We start from the raw sequence: 14,485 nt of genomic DNA, 5'->3' as shown, positions 1-14,485 counted from the left end.
AAAAAAAGTAATACCGTGATATTATACCGGCACCGTTCAAAAGATGAAAAATACCGTGATATTAATTTTAGGTCATATCGCCCACCCCTATCATGCAGCCTTGGAAAACGGTCTAAAAATGTGTTCCATGGACTCCAGTATTTTGCCAGTTACTCGACACGGGCAAATTGCAGGCAGCGATTTCAAATATAACCAAGGCCTAACCGCATTTATTGTAATTGTCTTCTCGCTCTGAGTCGCAAGTAATTAATTATATTTGAAAATTATTATATTCAGTGGCTTCTTCTACTTTTCTTATTGATATTTAGTGGCAGTTTATCAGGAAGTGATGATTTTGTTCTCTTTGACTCAAATGTTTTATGCCATATTCCAATTTTGAGTATAAGTTAAATTTGCAACTTAGGATGGAAACCGTAATCACACTTATATTGTTTTGCAAGGGCGTAAGTCTAAAAGACTAAACTCATTAAACTGCTCTCATGATCTTCTATTGACAACCCTAGTTTTAAACTATAAGAAAAGAAAATATTTTAAAAGTTTATACAACTAAATTTAATAGTGGGTAGAAAAAAGACGCAAAGCAAAAAACTAAATGTAGTACACTTGAGATATTTTAATAAAATTTGATCTAGTGCAGTTACTGTATAAAAATTAATTTAAAGGTTCTGTACAACGATTAATCACAATTAATCCCATCCAAAATAAAACAGCACTAAATAAAGGAAATCATTTTTAAAAACAAATTTGACAAACTAACATTTTACAGGAAGAGATATGTATTTCTTCTGAAAAATCAAAGCTTAATAGTCTAAACTTTACACTCTAAAAAAAGAAAATAGTGTTGAGCTTAAAGCCAGAAATTTACATGTTGATATCCCAAAGCATCGCTGTCCACTGATTTAATTTTCCTCAGGGAGCCATAGCCTCCACATTGTCATGGAAAAGAGCGAGGCTCTTTTCATTTGCAGTTAAAGCAACAAGGGGCCAAATCTGGGTCAGAGATTTCTTTGGGAAACCAACAGTAATCTGGGGAGGAGTTAGAAACACTTTCAGAGAGGATGTCAAAAGCATTTTAGCCTTTGAAGACAGACTGGATGGCAATAAACCTTCCCACACACACGCACAGGAAGTCAGTAGTTAACACCTAACTGTAAATGTAAACTGCAAAAGAAACAGCCACACAGATCAGATTTGGAGTCAAATGAAAGCAGAGACATTAATATTTCAAACAGGGTTGTGTTTACACCACTCCATGAATGGCTCCTTCACAAATCCTTCATAACCAGCCAACCACGTGATGAATTTATTGGCAAGGTGCCACCATGAGAGACAGCTTGTGTTTCCTGCCTGGCCTGACGACAGGACGGCCTCGTCAGTCTGTGTCGCACCATGCAAACACGCTGACAAAACAGATTAGCAGCATCCCCGCTCTCGTTTCCTGATGCCCAATGACATCCCTGAGAATGACATGCAAGAATGACTAAAATGACTCAAACACTAGCGCTACAATTAGCAAAAATGGAAATGTTTCCAGCGCTCCCCCCACAACGCGAAGAGGCCAGTCACGAATTTCTCCAACCTCCCCCACAGCCAGCCTGGGGAGTGGGTGTGGGAGTGGGAAAGCATGTAGGGGTTTTGTTTTTCAAATTTGCACTTCAAGCCGTGCTTAAGCCCACATTCCCATAACAAGGAGACGGGAACTTTAACTAGTAAGGCAAATGAACAACACTACACTGATGTTTTAATAAAACAGTGGTTAAAGACCCCAAGAAAAAAAAAAAACGTGATGTTTTTAGTCCATGTCTGTTAGCTTGGAAGTCGAAATCACTAGTTCATGACCAAATTCTTTATAAGATAAGTCTTTCTCTTGCAGCAAAACTGTCAAAAGAGAAGTTGTACAAAAACTGTCACTGGGGCAGTACCCTTTTAAAAGGTACCTATAATGGTCTTTAGGGGTAAATATGGTTACCATCCCAGTGACAGCTTTTGTAGCATTTTTCGGCGATAAATCCAACAAGACTTTTTCTATAATTAAAAATGCCATCCCTTTAATTATAAATACAATCTCCCTCTGAATAGCATTAGTAAGTCCCAAGTTGTGTTTTTAGTGTATACTCAATTATGCTAACACTTGTACTTTATTTATATGGCTTTTTTTATGCATTTATTGGGAAAGGATAGTAGACAGCTGAGAGGAAAACACTGAGTGAAGCCGAGCGGAATCGGCAAAGGACCTCAAAATGGGAATTGAACTCAGGCTGCCATAAGCACACTTGCATTGTATGTTGGCGCACTAACCACAAGGCTATTGGCGTCTACACTACACCTTTCCTATCCAACAATTGGTTGTAAATTCAACCTATTTAATGGAAATGGAAAGCTGCCTGAATTTAAAGAAGATAGATTTTTTCTTCAATATTGTGACGCATATACGAGTGTAACAAATTACCAAAAAAGGGCTTGGTTCTATCCATTGGTTGTTAATTGGATGGAGGCCAATCTGAATGTGACTTTGCAAATGATTACAAGAAAAGGGTGGGGTTTAAAGGGTTAGTTCACCCAAAAATAAAAAATTCTGTCATTAATTACTCACCCTCATGTTGTTCCGAACATGCAAGACCTTAGTTCATCTTCTGAACACAAATTAAGATATTTTTGATGAAATCCAATGGTTCAACCTTAATTTTATGAAGCTACGAGAATACTTTGTGCAAAGAAAACAAAAATAACAACTTCTCTTCCGTCAGTGTTAAAATTGTCCATGTGACATCAGTGGTTCATCCTTACTCTTCGACACGCGTTCACGAGAGTATCATCTTGTGAATGCGTGCCGAAGATTAAAGATGAACCACTGATGTCACATGGACTATTTTAACATTGTCCTTTCTACCTTTCTTGGCCTTGAATGTGGTAAGATGAACGAAAGTCTTGCGGGTTTGGAACAACATGAGGCGGAGTTAACTTCAAGTCAAGTTTTTCTTTTTCCAGCTGTTACGCCAACTACTAGTTTAAATGAAAATGAGGGAAGAGTCCACTTCCAGTTGCAACACAAAAGAGACCTTGCTCGAACAACTTCACAAGGTCTTCAAGAGCACAAATGAAGTACGAAGGTTTGGATGTGTCAAATCTGGTATTTGGTACCTTGTCTCTCTATGTCGTTGGAATGGAAGCCAAATTGCTTATGGCTCTTGTGGAATCCTGGATGGTTTGTCAAAAATACGGATGTCGGTACCGGTCTAGGGTTGGGTCGATAGACGATGCCATCGTCCATCGCCGATGGCCAATAGACATCACGATGCTGAGCCGGCATCGCGATCCTCCGCCCCGCCCCCGCCGCAGCAGCAACCCGCTCACGAAAAACACACACTTAATCACTATATAGCCAAATGAAATGCATGCTTTCACTTTCTGCTTCTTTACTTATTTTATTATTATTATTATTATTATGAGGAAATAATAACAAGGAAGTTGTTAGTGATCACAATACAAATTACAGTGAACTCCTAACGAATTACATGAAAGTTCGTTTACATTAATAAATGAGGCATACAAAAACAGCAGAAAAAAATCTAAATAATTTTAATTAAATTAGATTAAATAAACTACACCAAATATGCCATTTTCATGGTTTTACCATAACGAACAGAGCTTGGAACAAAAACAAGAGTATATATTTTTTTCCATCAAAATACGAACGTACAATACAAAGCCTAGTATACATTATAAATAACACTTTATCATTCAAATACATTGGGAATATGGAAACACTTGGATTTGTGCCGAAAAACAGAGGTGCGTGAGACCAACGCGCTATTTTTAGTTTCGCTTTGTTTTAGTTTCTTAACTTTATATATTTTGTTTCATTTCTGTTCTGTTCTGAATACCTCTACATTTAAATCATTCGTTTTGGAGTCAGGGTAACTAACTTATAGTTATGTTTATAGTGTTTATAATGTTAATGCATAATATTTCGCTTGATTTGGTATTATTTCTGATATTACACTTTCTCTCTAAACATTCTGCTGCTCAGTAAATGCGTTTGGAGAGAGTGGGTTAAGCAGTAAGCAAACAATGAGAGCGTTATTGAACTTAAAAAAGCTGACTGGTCGAAAATATGTTAAGGACCAACACACATCCTCCAAATGCATCTATATAAACCCGCGTTTGCTCTTGTCTCGTCTGCACGCACTCACTGTCACGATCTAATGCACTTGTTAATGCCGGATCTTTAAAAACAAATACCGGAACGCAAAAATCCAAAATCGGACATTTTCCAGAACAGGATCAGGCTCAAATTAAGCACTGGTGGACACGGTAGGCTACAATTAATTAATTCGTTATGAATAAATTATTTAACAACAACCATCCCTCACCCCCGCCCCCCGCAGACGATGCCATCGTCCATCGCGATGTTTCACATTAGACATCGTACGATGCCAAATTGGTCGACATCGCCCAACCCTATACCGGTCAGTACTGAAATATTAAAAAAGTAACGATACCAGCATTTGCCATTGTATTCACATGCTCAACATGTCTGTGATTGGCTTACACAGATATGCACGGGAGTGTTTGAAAGCCACATCTATCAGCAGATCCCTAATATATTTGCTCATAGACAGATCTGCTAGATGCCTGCTTTCAAACACTCCTGAGTGTAACAGACATATCTGTTGGGCGTGTGAAAACAATGGCCAATCAGAGGTGTTGAAGAATCCGCTTAACACTGCTCAAAATGCTACAGCGGGAAATGCTAACCATTAGTCGGTGAGAAAAGGCTTGGCTGACCAAAATTTCATTAGTCACTGAAAAAAAATCCACAGGAAGTGGCAAAGTCACAAAGTTCCTGACGGACAGATCGTTAACGGATGGTCTATGTGGTAATATAGTCTATCAGGCAGGACATCCAAACGCCAACATATTATGCGCTATTTAAGTGTCTGTGCAGAGTGTGTACATCTTTCGAATCGGTTAGGACTACATTTATTGCTTTGCACTGGAATAACAATGAAACGTTGAGCTTTTGTAAAATAATAAAAGCAAATAGTACAAGCTTTCTGCTGTCTCGGTCTCTGCAAACTGGACTGCGAAACTTAGAAACTAAAATTATCTTACAGACATTAAAAAATATAGGTTTTCTATAGAGAATAAAAATGTCTACTTTCAAACAAACAATTCAAATAGAACACAAATATTCTTAGATTATGTAATCCGTATGAAGCATGCATACAGGCGCATCACTACTGCGGAGATGACGAGTCAGTGTCGCCAACTTCATCTCTTAAGTCGAAAACAAAGCACTAGTTTATAGATAAATTATTAAAACATTAATGCAGTCTCCATGCTGTTTTTCCCAGAAACATTCATAATTATTTTATCTGCCGATATGCTATGGCAAGCTTTTTTTGTGCGCTTAAGTTAGGGCTGTCGCGGTTAAGGAATTTCCCTTGCGGTAATTTTGAGTGGCTCAGTAGCGCGGTATGCGGTATTACCGCCATATATATATATATATATATATATATATATATATATATATATATATAATTGTGTGTAGGCTGTTACAATGTAAGGTCATATTCAGAAATCAATAAACCGAAACCAAATCGCGTTGATACATGAAGTGAAGTAAACAGTACTTACATAGAAACCTAGCCAGAAAGAAATGCAAATTTTGAAGAAAAATGTCAGACATATTTAGAGGCTTTGCATCTGAAATCTTCGTACATACATCAGTTAGCGCGCACCCTCGAGTCTGACTGGACAAGAGACTTTCTGTCAGTAACCTGCGTGTTCTAGGCGAGCTGTCAGTGAGTGCAGTTTCATTTTTACGCCACAAGATGGAGGCAAGAGACTATTATCTTTGAGTAAGTCTTTAAACCGTTCATTCAACTACACGTTCAAAAACGCTTATTTATTCAAAGAGAGACGTAATGAAACACGAAGTTGAAATCATTTTAACTTTAATCGCCACTTTTAAAGGCTCAGCTGACCAGCAGAGCATCGATGTTAAGACAGATTTCACTTTCCTTGGACATGACAAGCTAGTTTCACATACATACCTGACTCTGTCTGAAAGACAGACGCAGGTAATCGCACAAGCTCAGTCGATCTCTCTCTCATTCGCTGTCTGTTTAGGCTTGTTAAGTGCATATCTACTGAGCCTCATAATAGACACATTATGTTATCATTACTAACTTATTATTAATTTAATATTCAGCACACAGGCATTAAGTGAGAAGGGCAAATCCTTAGGAAAAAAGAAAACAGGCAAATATCGCGGTTGCTGCGGTTGTTGCATTCCTCTGCGGTTATGCTTGTCAATAGCGCGGTATTACGATATTGCGGTTATCGCGACAGCCCTAGCTTAAGTGCTTATTAGGCTATGTAGGCAATTAAAGGGTATTTGTTATTATTTATATGGCTTATTAAACTTGTGACTAATAGTCTACTAATGCTTAAAATAAACGACTACTAGTCTACCAGAAAAATCCTTAATTGAGGGCAGCCATAGCTGGTATCATTACATTTTAAAAAATTCCAGTACTGACAGCTGCACTTTTGATGACTCTAGATGTTTGAAGCTGGAACAAATTTCCAGTAAAATCTTTTAATATAACCATGAACTACTTAAACCCGTGACACCAAGCCAATGACTGGGTGTTTTCGAGCATCAGTCGGCTTTAGTTTTTTCGATGCGTTTCACACCGTTTGCTATAGTCGGACACAGTCAGCTGTTTTTCGGCTGATTCTGAATGTCAAATGGCCAGCGGAGCTCATTGGTGAGAAAGAGAACTTGCGACAGGTGATTTTCCTTAGCCCAAACTCTTCGGCGTCAATTTGGTGTCCCTACCCTTAGTAATGATCTGTCCTACAAATAGAGCTGCAAGTAAAAATGTGCAGAAAAGCAAGCCTTGTTTATAGATTTAAAGAGTTACTTTAAAATCTCCTTTGTATGTATCGGCAAAATCCACTTTGAAAGAACAGCTCCAGCTTAAAGTAAACACATGGTTTAGCATGGTTTGATAAAGACTAAATATGAAAATACCACCTCTTTACAGAAATCAATATCAAATGACTTCAAGTAACATGTTTGTGTAATGTCACATACATTCCTAACTGTGGAAAATGACTTTCTTTACTATAAGACATTTCCCAAACTACATAATTTAGGTTAATCAACTTGTGGTAGACAACCCAGTGGCGGCACACTCAAGTTAGCCTTGTGTGCCTTCCTCATCCGCTGGCAGGTCTCTCCTCACCCAAACAAACCTAGAGCTCCAGTCTCATCCATCATCCTGCTGACTGGACCTCCCCTTCACAGCTTGGCTTTCATCCACGATGATTCGTGAGAAGCACTGCCCAAACTCCCACAGTCCTGGCCTTTGTAAACATGTGAGACACGTTTTTCTCAAAGCAATACCCATTGATAGCCAGTGACAAGTGTTTAGGGATGGGAAATGGTGAAGTTCAACTAGAATATTAGACAATGATTCAATCCACTTGAGTTCACAGATGGAACGGTGGCCACAAAGATTTCAGAGTTATCGGCAAATATGAAAAATATTTTTAATTGATTATTATTAGTCGATATACTGGTTATTTAACTGTGCCTATGATGCCTATTCATTTTATTTATGTTATTAATTTATCTTTAATAATGCTAATAACATACTGTTAAATGCAATCTTTAGCAAATCTCAGAATTAATATCTATTTTTATACTTTACATTACAATGTTGTGATGCTTAAAGTCACTTCTATCATTTAATGTGATCGATTTTTTTTTTTAGCTTTAACTCAAGACTAAAGCCTACCATTCAAAATAAGATTTTTTTCCTTTCTGAAATAAATTAATACTTTTATTCAGCGAACTGATCAAAAGTGAAAGTAAAGACATTTCTAAATGTTAGAAAAAGGCATTTCTCTTCTTATGAACTTTCTATTCGTCAACAAATCCTGAGAAGAAAAAAACAAAATCATGGTTTCCACCAAAAAATTAAACAGTACAACCGTTTTCAACATTGATATTATTAATAATGAAAAAAGTATTTTTTGAGCAGCATTACAAGTATTATAATGATTTCTGAAGGACATTGAAGACTGGAGTAATGATGCTGAAAAACTTTACTATCAAAGAAATAAATCACATTAAAATATAGAAAATACTAACTTTAAATTGCAATAACATTTCATACCATTTGCTGTTTTTGCCATTTCTGTTTTAATCAAACAAATGCTGCTTTGGTGACATTAAGAGACTACTTTTAAAATTTTTTAAGCTTACAGACCCCAAAATTGTAAATGGTATTATTATCTGTAGGATAATTTTATAATACATCTGGTTAAGGTTTAATAAAAATGAAACTGCACAGACACACTGTAACAAGCAGTGTGCTAAAGGTAAACTCTTTACCCAAACTCTCTTCAGTACAAGAATTAGCTTGGCAACTTCACATTTCTTGACACAGTCTGCTGAGCAGCATTAATAACCTGTCATCTCACTCCACACTACAATCAGTGCCAAACAACTGAATATTTAGGCAGCGACATCAATAAATAATGATTTTGTGCTAAAACCAAGACTGCCTTTGTTCTTTTTAATAGAAAACAGACCACCAAAAGTAAAACTCCTGAGCTAAAATTAAAAGTAGGACAAAGTTCACAAATAAGCGCATCAAGGAAACCCAGTCTGGGACATCAGGAGTGAGCTTAACCACTTACTAGTGGCCAAACCAGATGACATCTCTAGTTAATTCCAACCCTGTGAACAAGCGCCATTCATGGGACAGCAGGTGTCCCCTCTTACTCCCTCTCTCCCCCATCCTCAGCTGTGCTGTCTGTTATCATTCACTATGTGCGCTTTGACTCCAAGACAGGCTGCTCGTACAAGCTGCTCGAGCATCCTGTCTATTTTAAATGTGTATTTCATTTTGACTTTCCTCAACCATACACATTTAAAATACTCAGGAATTTCTCTCCAACTAGACTTTCTAGAATCTAGACAGTTCATGTGAAGTTATTTGTAATTCGATATGAACCTGATGTCAATGGCATTTGACAGGAGAATGTTAGATCCCTTAACACAACTGTAAAAACAAAAAAATTGCTTTATCATGTGCTTTAGCTTGTTCCTGCCATGCTGTTTTAAGACATTCTTCCAACGCTGATGCTTCAAAAGTCACTGGTAAAACATTTTTAAACAGCTGACAGTCTATCCTGGGCTTTTATGACCCAGAAGCACTGAATTCTCTGCCTTCTCCATCTCAGCTGCTTTCCTGAGTGACTTTTAACATCTCTGTGCCTGTTTTTCCAGGCACTAAATGCTAGAAGACCAGCAGGGATTGAGTATTAAGTTGGCCGTCAGTTTGCAACTGCTGTTTCTAAATTAATCCACTCATTCTTGCCTTGAGCTAGTTCCTCTACACTTCTAGCCAAAGGAGAAGTGATTCTCAGCATCATGTGAAGATACACAGCAGACAAAAAAATAAATAAAAAAAAGTGTATAGATATTTTTGGACACAAGTCAAAATGACATGTTGATGCAATTCATTAAATAAACCAAATCAAGCAAGTGGCTGTTAACTAACCAACTTAAACTTAGAGTTTTTTTGCACTTGCTTTGATCTAAATGGGGTTCAGATGATAGTTAGTGGATGCACAAAGATAAAACTGTCTAAGGAAGCACCTAATGTGCACAGACCACCTTAAAGGTACGACAAACTATGATTATGATCCTATACCACCTGACTTCCCAATTTTATTTAAATGACCAAATTTGTCATTTAAAACTTGCCATTTGCTTAGGTTGATGGTAACGGTCAGATGCAATTACAACTGATTTACATCATTATTCCAAGTTACCAATTGGTTTCACCCAACACTCCATAAAGCAAACAACAGTGAAGAGCGAACTTGATTTAAGGCACTTTGATTAGAAGTATTGTCACCAGGCGTATGGCACTCCTGGCTTGTCTTTAGGCCATCTGTTGTCTCTGTGATGAAAGACTACAGCCAAGTAGTTGAAAGGTTGCACACTGCACAGGGTACCTCTACCTTCACCAGACACGCCTGGGTGTGTTCAGCATTATAGAGATGCAAGGCTTAACAATAACAATGAAGTAGTCATAATAAAGATTGATTATCGTTTATTGCCATTTTATGGCACAAAGAAATGTGCACATAAAAAACTCTGTGTAATCTCTTTAGGAGATAAGCTACCTATGAACTCTTGAACTAAAATGAACAGTTTGTTCTTGTGCTCTAACTCAATAGGCAAAAATGTGTATCTGGGTTTGCTAGTGCATTTCAGTCCTCCTGTGATGTTCCTATTTACAATAGGAAATGTGTATACTCTCATAGTATGCTTTATTATTAACGTGTATACTGAGTTTGGTTGTTGAATAGAGTGTTCTCACAATGCGTCATCAAACGGCCGTAAACAATGTCACAGAACCAAACGAAACACGCATATTTAGCTGATTATTGCCAATGAAAATGGTCAATTATTGTCATGTTTACCACCTATTAACTTTAGTTTGTCAAACTATTGCACCCTTTTCTGCCTACTAGGTCCTTCTCTATATGATTTAGCAGCTTCCACATGTTTTTTTTTCTGTGGTCTAGACAGCATAAATTAGCAGAACAAAGAATTCAGTAGTACATTAACTGCGCAATCAATACATCCGAGTATCTCTAGTATGGCTGTGCATCCCGGTAGCTGATCAAATTGTGACGTAAGTGCAAATCCTCTATACCAATTTCTTAGAACATTAAGCCATGCTAAGCATTTTTCTTTAATGGTTTTCTAAGGGGAAAACTATTCTATCATGACAACTCATAAAATCATGATTTTAGCCTGGTAATAATGGATGACAATGTTACAGAAACTTGCTACTGCCAATACAAACACCGATACGGTGCTGTGAGTATTTAAGACATACTGCTGCTGCACAAGCAGCACATATAATAACTCATAGCAGATCTATACAGGTGGAGCTGGGGAGGTGGAGGGTTTTAGAGGAACTCTGAAATGCTCTAGTGAATGTTAACCAGACATTTGCAAACTCATAGGGAGTGTACACAACATGAACCAATCAGCTTGTGCCAAGTATTTTAATGTTGTAAATATCAATTTGAGTTAAACCATTAGCCTGCACCATCTAGAGTTTCACAACAAAACTTGGCTTTTATGTCAAAATCTTGTCTTGCTACTTGGATTACGTTGCCATTGGCTTAGTAGTAGAAAGTGTTTATGGCAAGTATTATGTGAGAAAACAGTTTTCTCCTGGTCGTCGTTTTAGAACATTAAACCACTTTAAGGGTTTTAGAACATCCAAATAAATGCAACCTTTTCAAGATGACTTAAACGCAATGTCATTACTGTGCTGGAAAAACACAAATCTGGAATGATTTCAGAACTGTTTGAGCAAGAGGAGGAATAATTGTTGCTTTGCTCCAATCATATACACTACTCCAGTCCATCTTTGTTTAGTAGGTGACATGCAAACCTTGAAGCTTTGGTTTTCACAACACGTCATCAATTGGCCATATTGGCGGAAAATAATATAAACAATGCCACTGAACCAAACGAAAATCATCATATTTTGCTAATTACTGCTGCTGCAAATAGTCAATTATTGTCATGTTTGGGCTGAACTAATCGGTCCGACTGGGAAAAACATTTGGAATACTATAGACTGCCAAAGTTTATAACAAATCAAGGAGAAGAGTGCAAAATAACTGGTTGGCCAAACTGAACCTGGATTTCATTTTTGCGTTTGTTCTTATCATTTCCGGTCAGGTAGGTAAAATATTAGGCTAATATCTTAATTATTACTGCTCTTACGTACAGTACCAGTCAAAGGTTTGGACACACTTCCACATTAAAGAGAATGGGGAAGTGTGTCCAAACTTTTGACTGGTAGTGTATCTATACCACCCATAAACTTTAGTTTATCAAACTATTGCACCCTTTCCTGCTTACTAGATCCTTCTCTATATAATATTTTCTGTAGCTTAGCCAGCATTAATTAGCAAAACATATTTAGTAGTACATTAACCATGCAATCAATGCTGTTGTTTACATGAGAGTATCTCCAGCATGGCCGCGCATCCGTGTAACTGACCAAACCGTGACACAAATGCAAACCCTCTATTTGGCTGAGAAGAAATACATGAACTAACTGGGGTCAGTTTTGGTCTTAAAGAATGGTCTCAGCTAATTATGTAATAACACTGTCTAAAACAAGTATAAAAGCACAACTTAGTCATGCAGTACTGAATATCACCACGGCTGCTATTAAGTTACCAGTCTACAACTGTGCCTATATTCAGAATAATAGCACTCTTGCTTGTGTGATATTGTTTAGAATGAGGTACAATCGGTATCATGTAGCTGTAGCCTAATATTTAACACAAAATATTTCATATCGCCAAGAAGCATTTCATCTACTCGTGTTTGCTGTATCAAACATTAGCAGTGTTACTGTAATGCATGGACTTACCTGCTGGTATGAAGAGTCCTCTGGGCGAAAATCACTGCTTGTTTGTTCAAACTGCAGATTAAAGTGAGGCAGTCTGTGGAGAAGGTTAACCCACCACGGAGGAGAGTAATTTACAACGGCTGCCATAATCTTTATGACAATAACACTCCGAGCCGAGAGAAACTAAAGCAGGAAGTTTAAAACTTCTGTCAGTGCTAAACCAATATCATTAGGCTATAAAGTCACGCATAAACCTGCTCTTTCCTGGAAATGCACATCTATGCTCTTTCATCCATAGTGATATGAAGCTAAAAACGACTAGTTGTTTAAAGCGCCTGCAGTCCCTGGAGAGAAAACGAAAGCTCGGATGCTGATTGTTCAGTAAAACGAGGGGTTTAATTTGTCAACAGAGCTAATTATTTAAAGCATTTAAAGGCTTCAGAAGTGTCCAGCTGTATGAAACAGGCTTTCAGCTTTCCTGTGTCTACCGGCTGGCTGGCAAACACAAGGGAAGCGTGTGTTACAAGCTCCTACTTCCCCTCTCCAAACTGCCTATTGTTTGGATAACATTAAAACTACACGCATGCACACAATAAACCCTGAGATATGCAAGCATTCAGAGCGGAATCCTTCCGAGATCCAAGCCTCAGTTCTCTCAACGTCAGCCAGTTATAAGATGTATCTCCTTTGCTTGATGTCATTCATTGGCCGAGATTAGTGCCAAGCGTTTGTCTGCGGCTCCGTCATTCCCACGGTGGAACTCCTCCGTCCTTTTGTCCTTATTAGTCCTAAAATGACCGGGGAAGGTGTTTGTGAAGTCGAAATGCCCGTGTGTGGGTTAGTGGACGCCACGCGACTCCTCCCCACCGACAAAACTCGGTGAGACGATCTCTAATCCAGTGCGAGTGAGTGAAGAACAATCAAGCAACGAGCCGATAGCACCGCAACAAACTCACGTTGAGATAGTGGAGGCTTATCACGGTTCGAGACAACTGTTGAGAATGCGGACATCTAGTGGTCAGACACAATACTACACACAAGGGTTGCTGGAGAAAAAATATCATGGTGCATTAATTTAAAGAAGATTATATACACTACCAGTCAAACGTTTTCGGACAGTAAGAAGTCTCTTCCGCACACCAAGCCTGCTAAATGTTTTACTTTTTAAAACAACTGCTTTCTATTTTAATATGTTTTAAATTTTAATTTATTCATGTGATCAAAGCTACATTTTCAGTATCATTACTCCAGTCTTCAGTGTCACATGCTGATTTGCTGTTCAAGAAACATTTCTTCATTTTATTGTCAATATTTAAAACTGTTGAGTACATTTATTGTTTCAGGATTCTTTGATGAATAGAAAGATCCAAATATTGGCATACTTTTATTTAGCAACAAGGATGCTTTAAATTGATCCAAAGTGATGAAAAAGACATTTATAATATAATGTTACAAAAGTTTCTTATTTCAGATAAATGCTGTTCTTCTGAACTTTTTATTTATCAAAGAAACCTGAAAAATTCTAATCTGCTGTTTTCAACATAATAATAATAATAATAATTTTAGCAGCAAATCAGATTATTAGAATGATTTCTGAAGGATCGTGTGACACCGATGACTTGAGTAATAATGCTAAAAATTCAGCTTTAAAATCACAAGAATAAATTACATTTTAAAATATATTCAAAAAGAAAACAGGTATTTTAAATATTAAAAATATTTTAAAATGTTATACTGTTTTACTGTACTTTGGATCAAATAAATGCAGGCTTGAGGAGCAGAAGAGACTTCTTTAAAAAACATTTAAAAAAAATACTGTCCAAAAACTTTTGACTGGTAGTGTACATGATTTTCCTGTTAATATATAAAAAAAAAAGATCCTCAAGAAGTGAAGGCTGATGATAGTGATATTGCGTACCAGTTGGTTGATTTTTTACACATATTTCTGTATGTTTTATTGAAGGTAACATGTTAAAAAATTATCAAATTAATTATGTAATGCT

General features: G+C 37.2%; 1 protein-coding gene across 1 annotated transcript in view; it reads right to left on the bottom strand.

Moving 5' to 3' along the window:
- ttyh3a (tweety family member 3a) overlaps nt 1–13,367 on the bottom strand; it is a 62,048-nt gene extending 48,681 nt beyond the window's left edge. The window contains exon 1 of the mRNA XM_073832538.1: nt 12,504–13,367. Coding sequence (XP_073688639.1) covers nt 12,504–12,629 — 126 coding nt within the window. The 5' untranslated portion in view covers nt 12,630–13,367. The remainder of the gene's footprint in view (nt 1–12,503) is intronic.
- Between the last annotated feature and the right edge of the window lie 1,118 nt (nt 13,368–14,485).

The sequence above is a fragment of the Garra rufa genome, chromosome 1, assembly GCF_049309525.1.
Source record: "Garra rufa chromosome 1, GarRuf1.0, whole genome shotgun sequence".
In the NCBI taxonomy this organism is placed as follows: Eukaryota; Metazoa; Chordata; class Actinopteri; order Cypriniformes; family Cyprinidae; genus Garra; species Garra rufa.
Note: the sequence above shows the minus strand (reverse complement) of the source record. Positions and strands in the feature narration are given on the sequence as shown.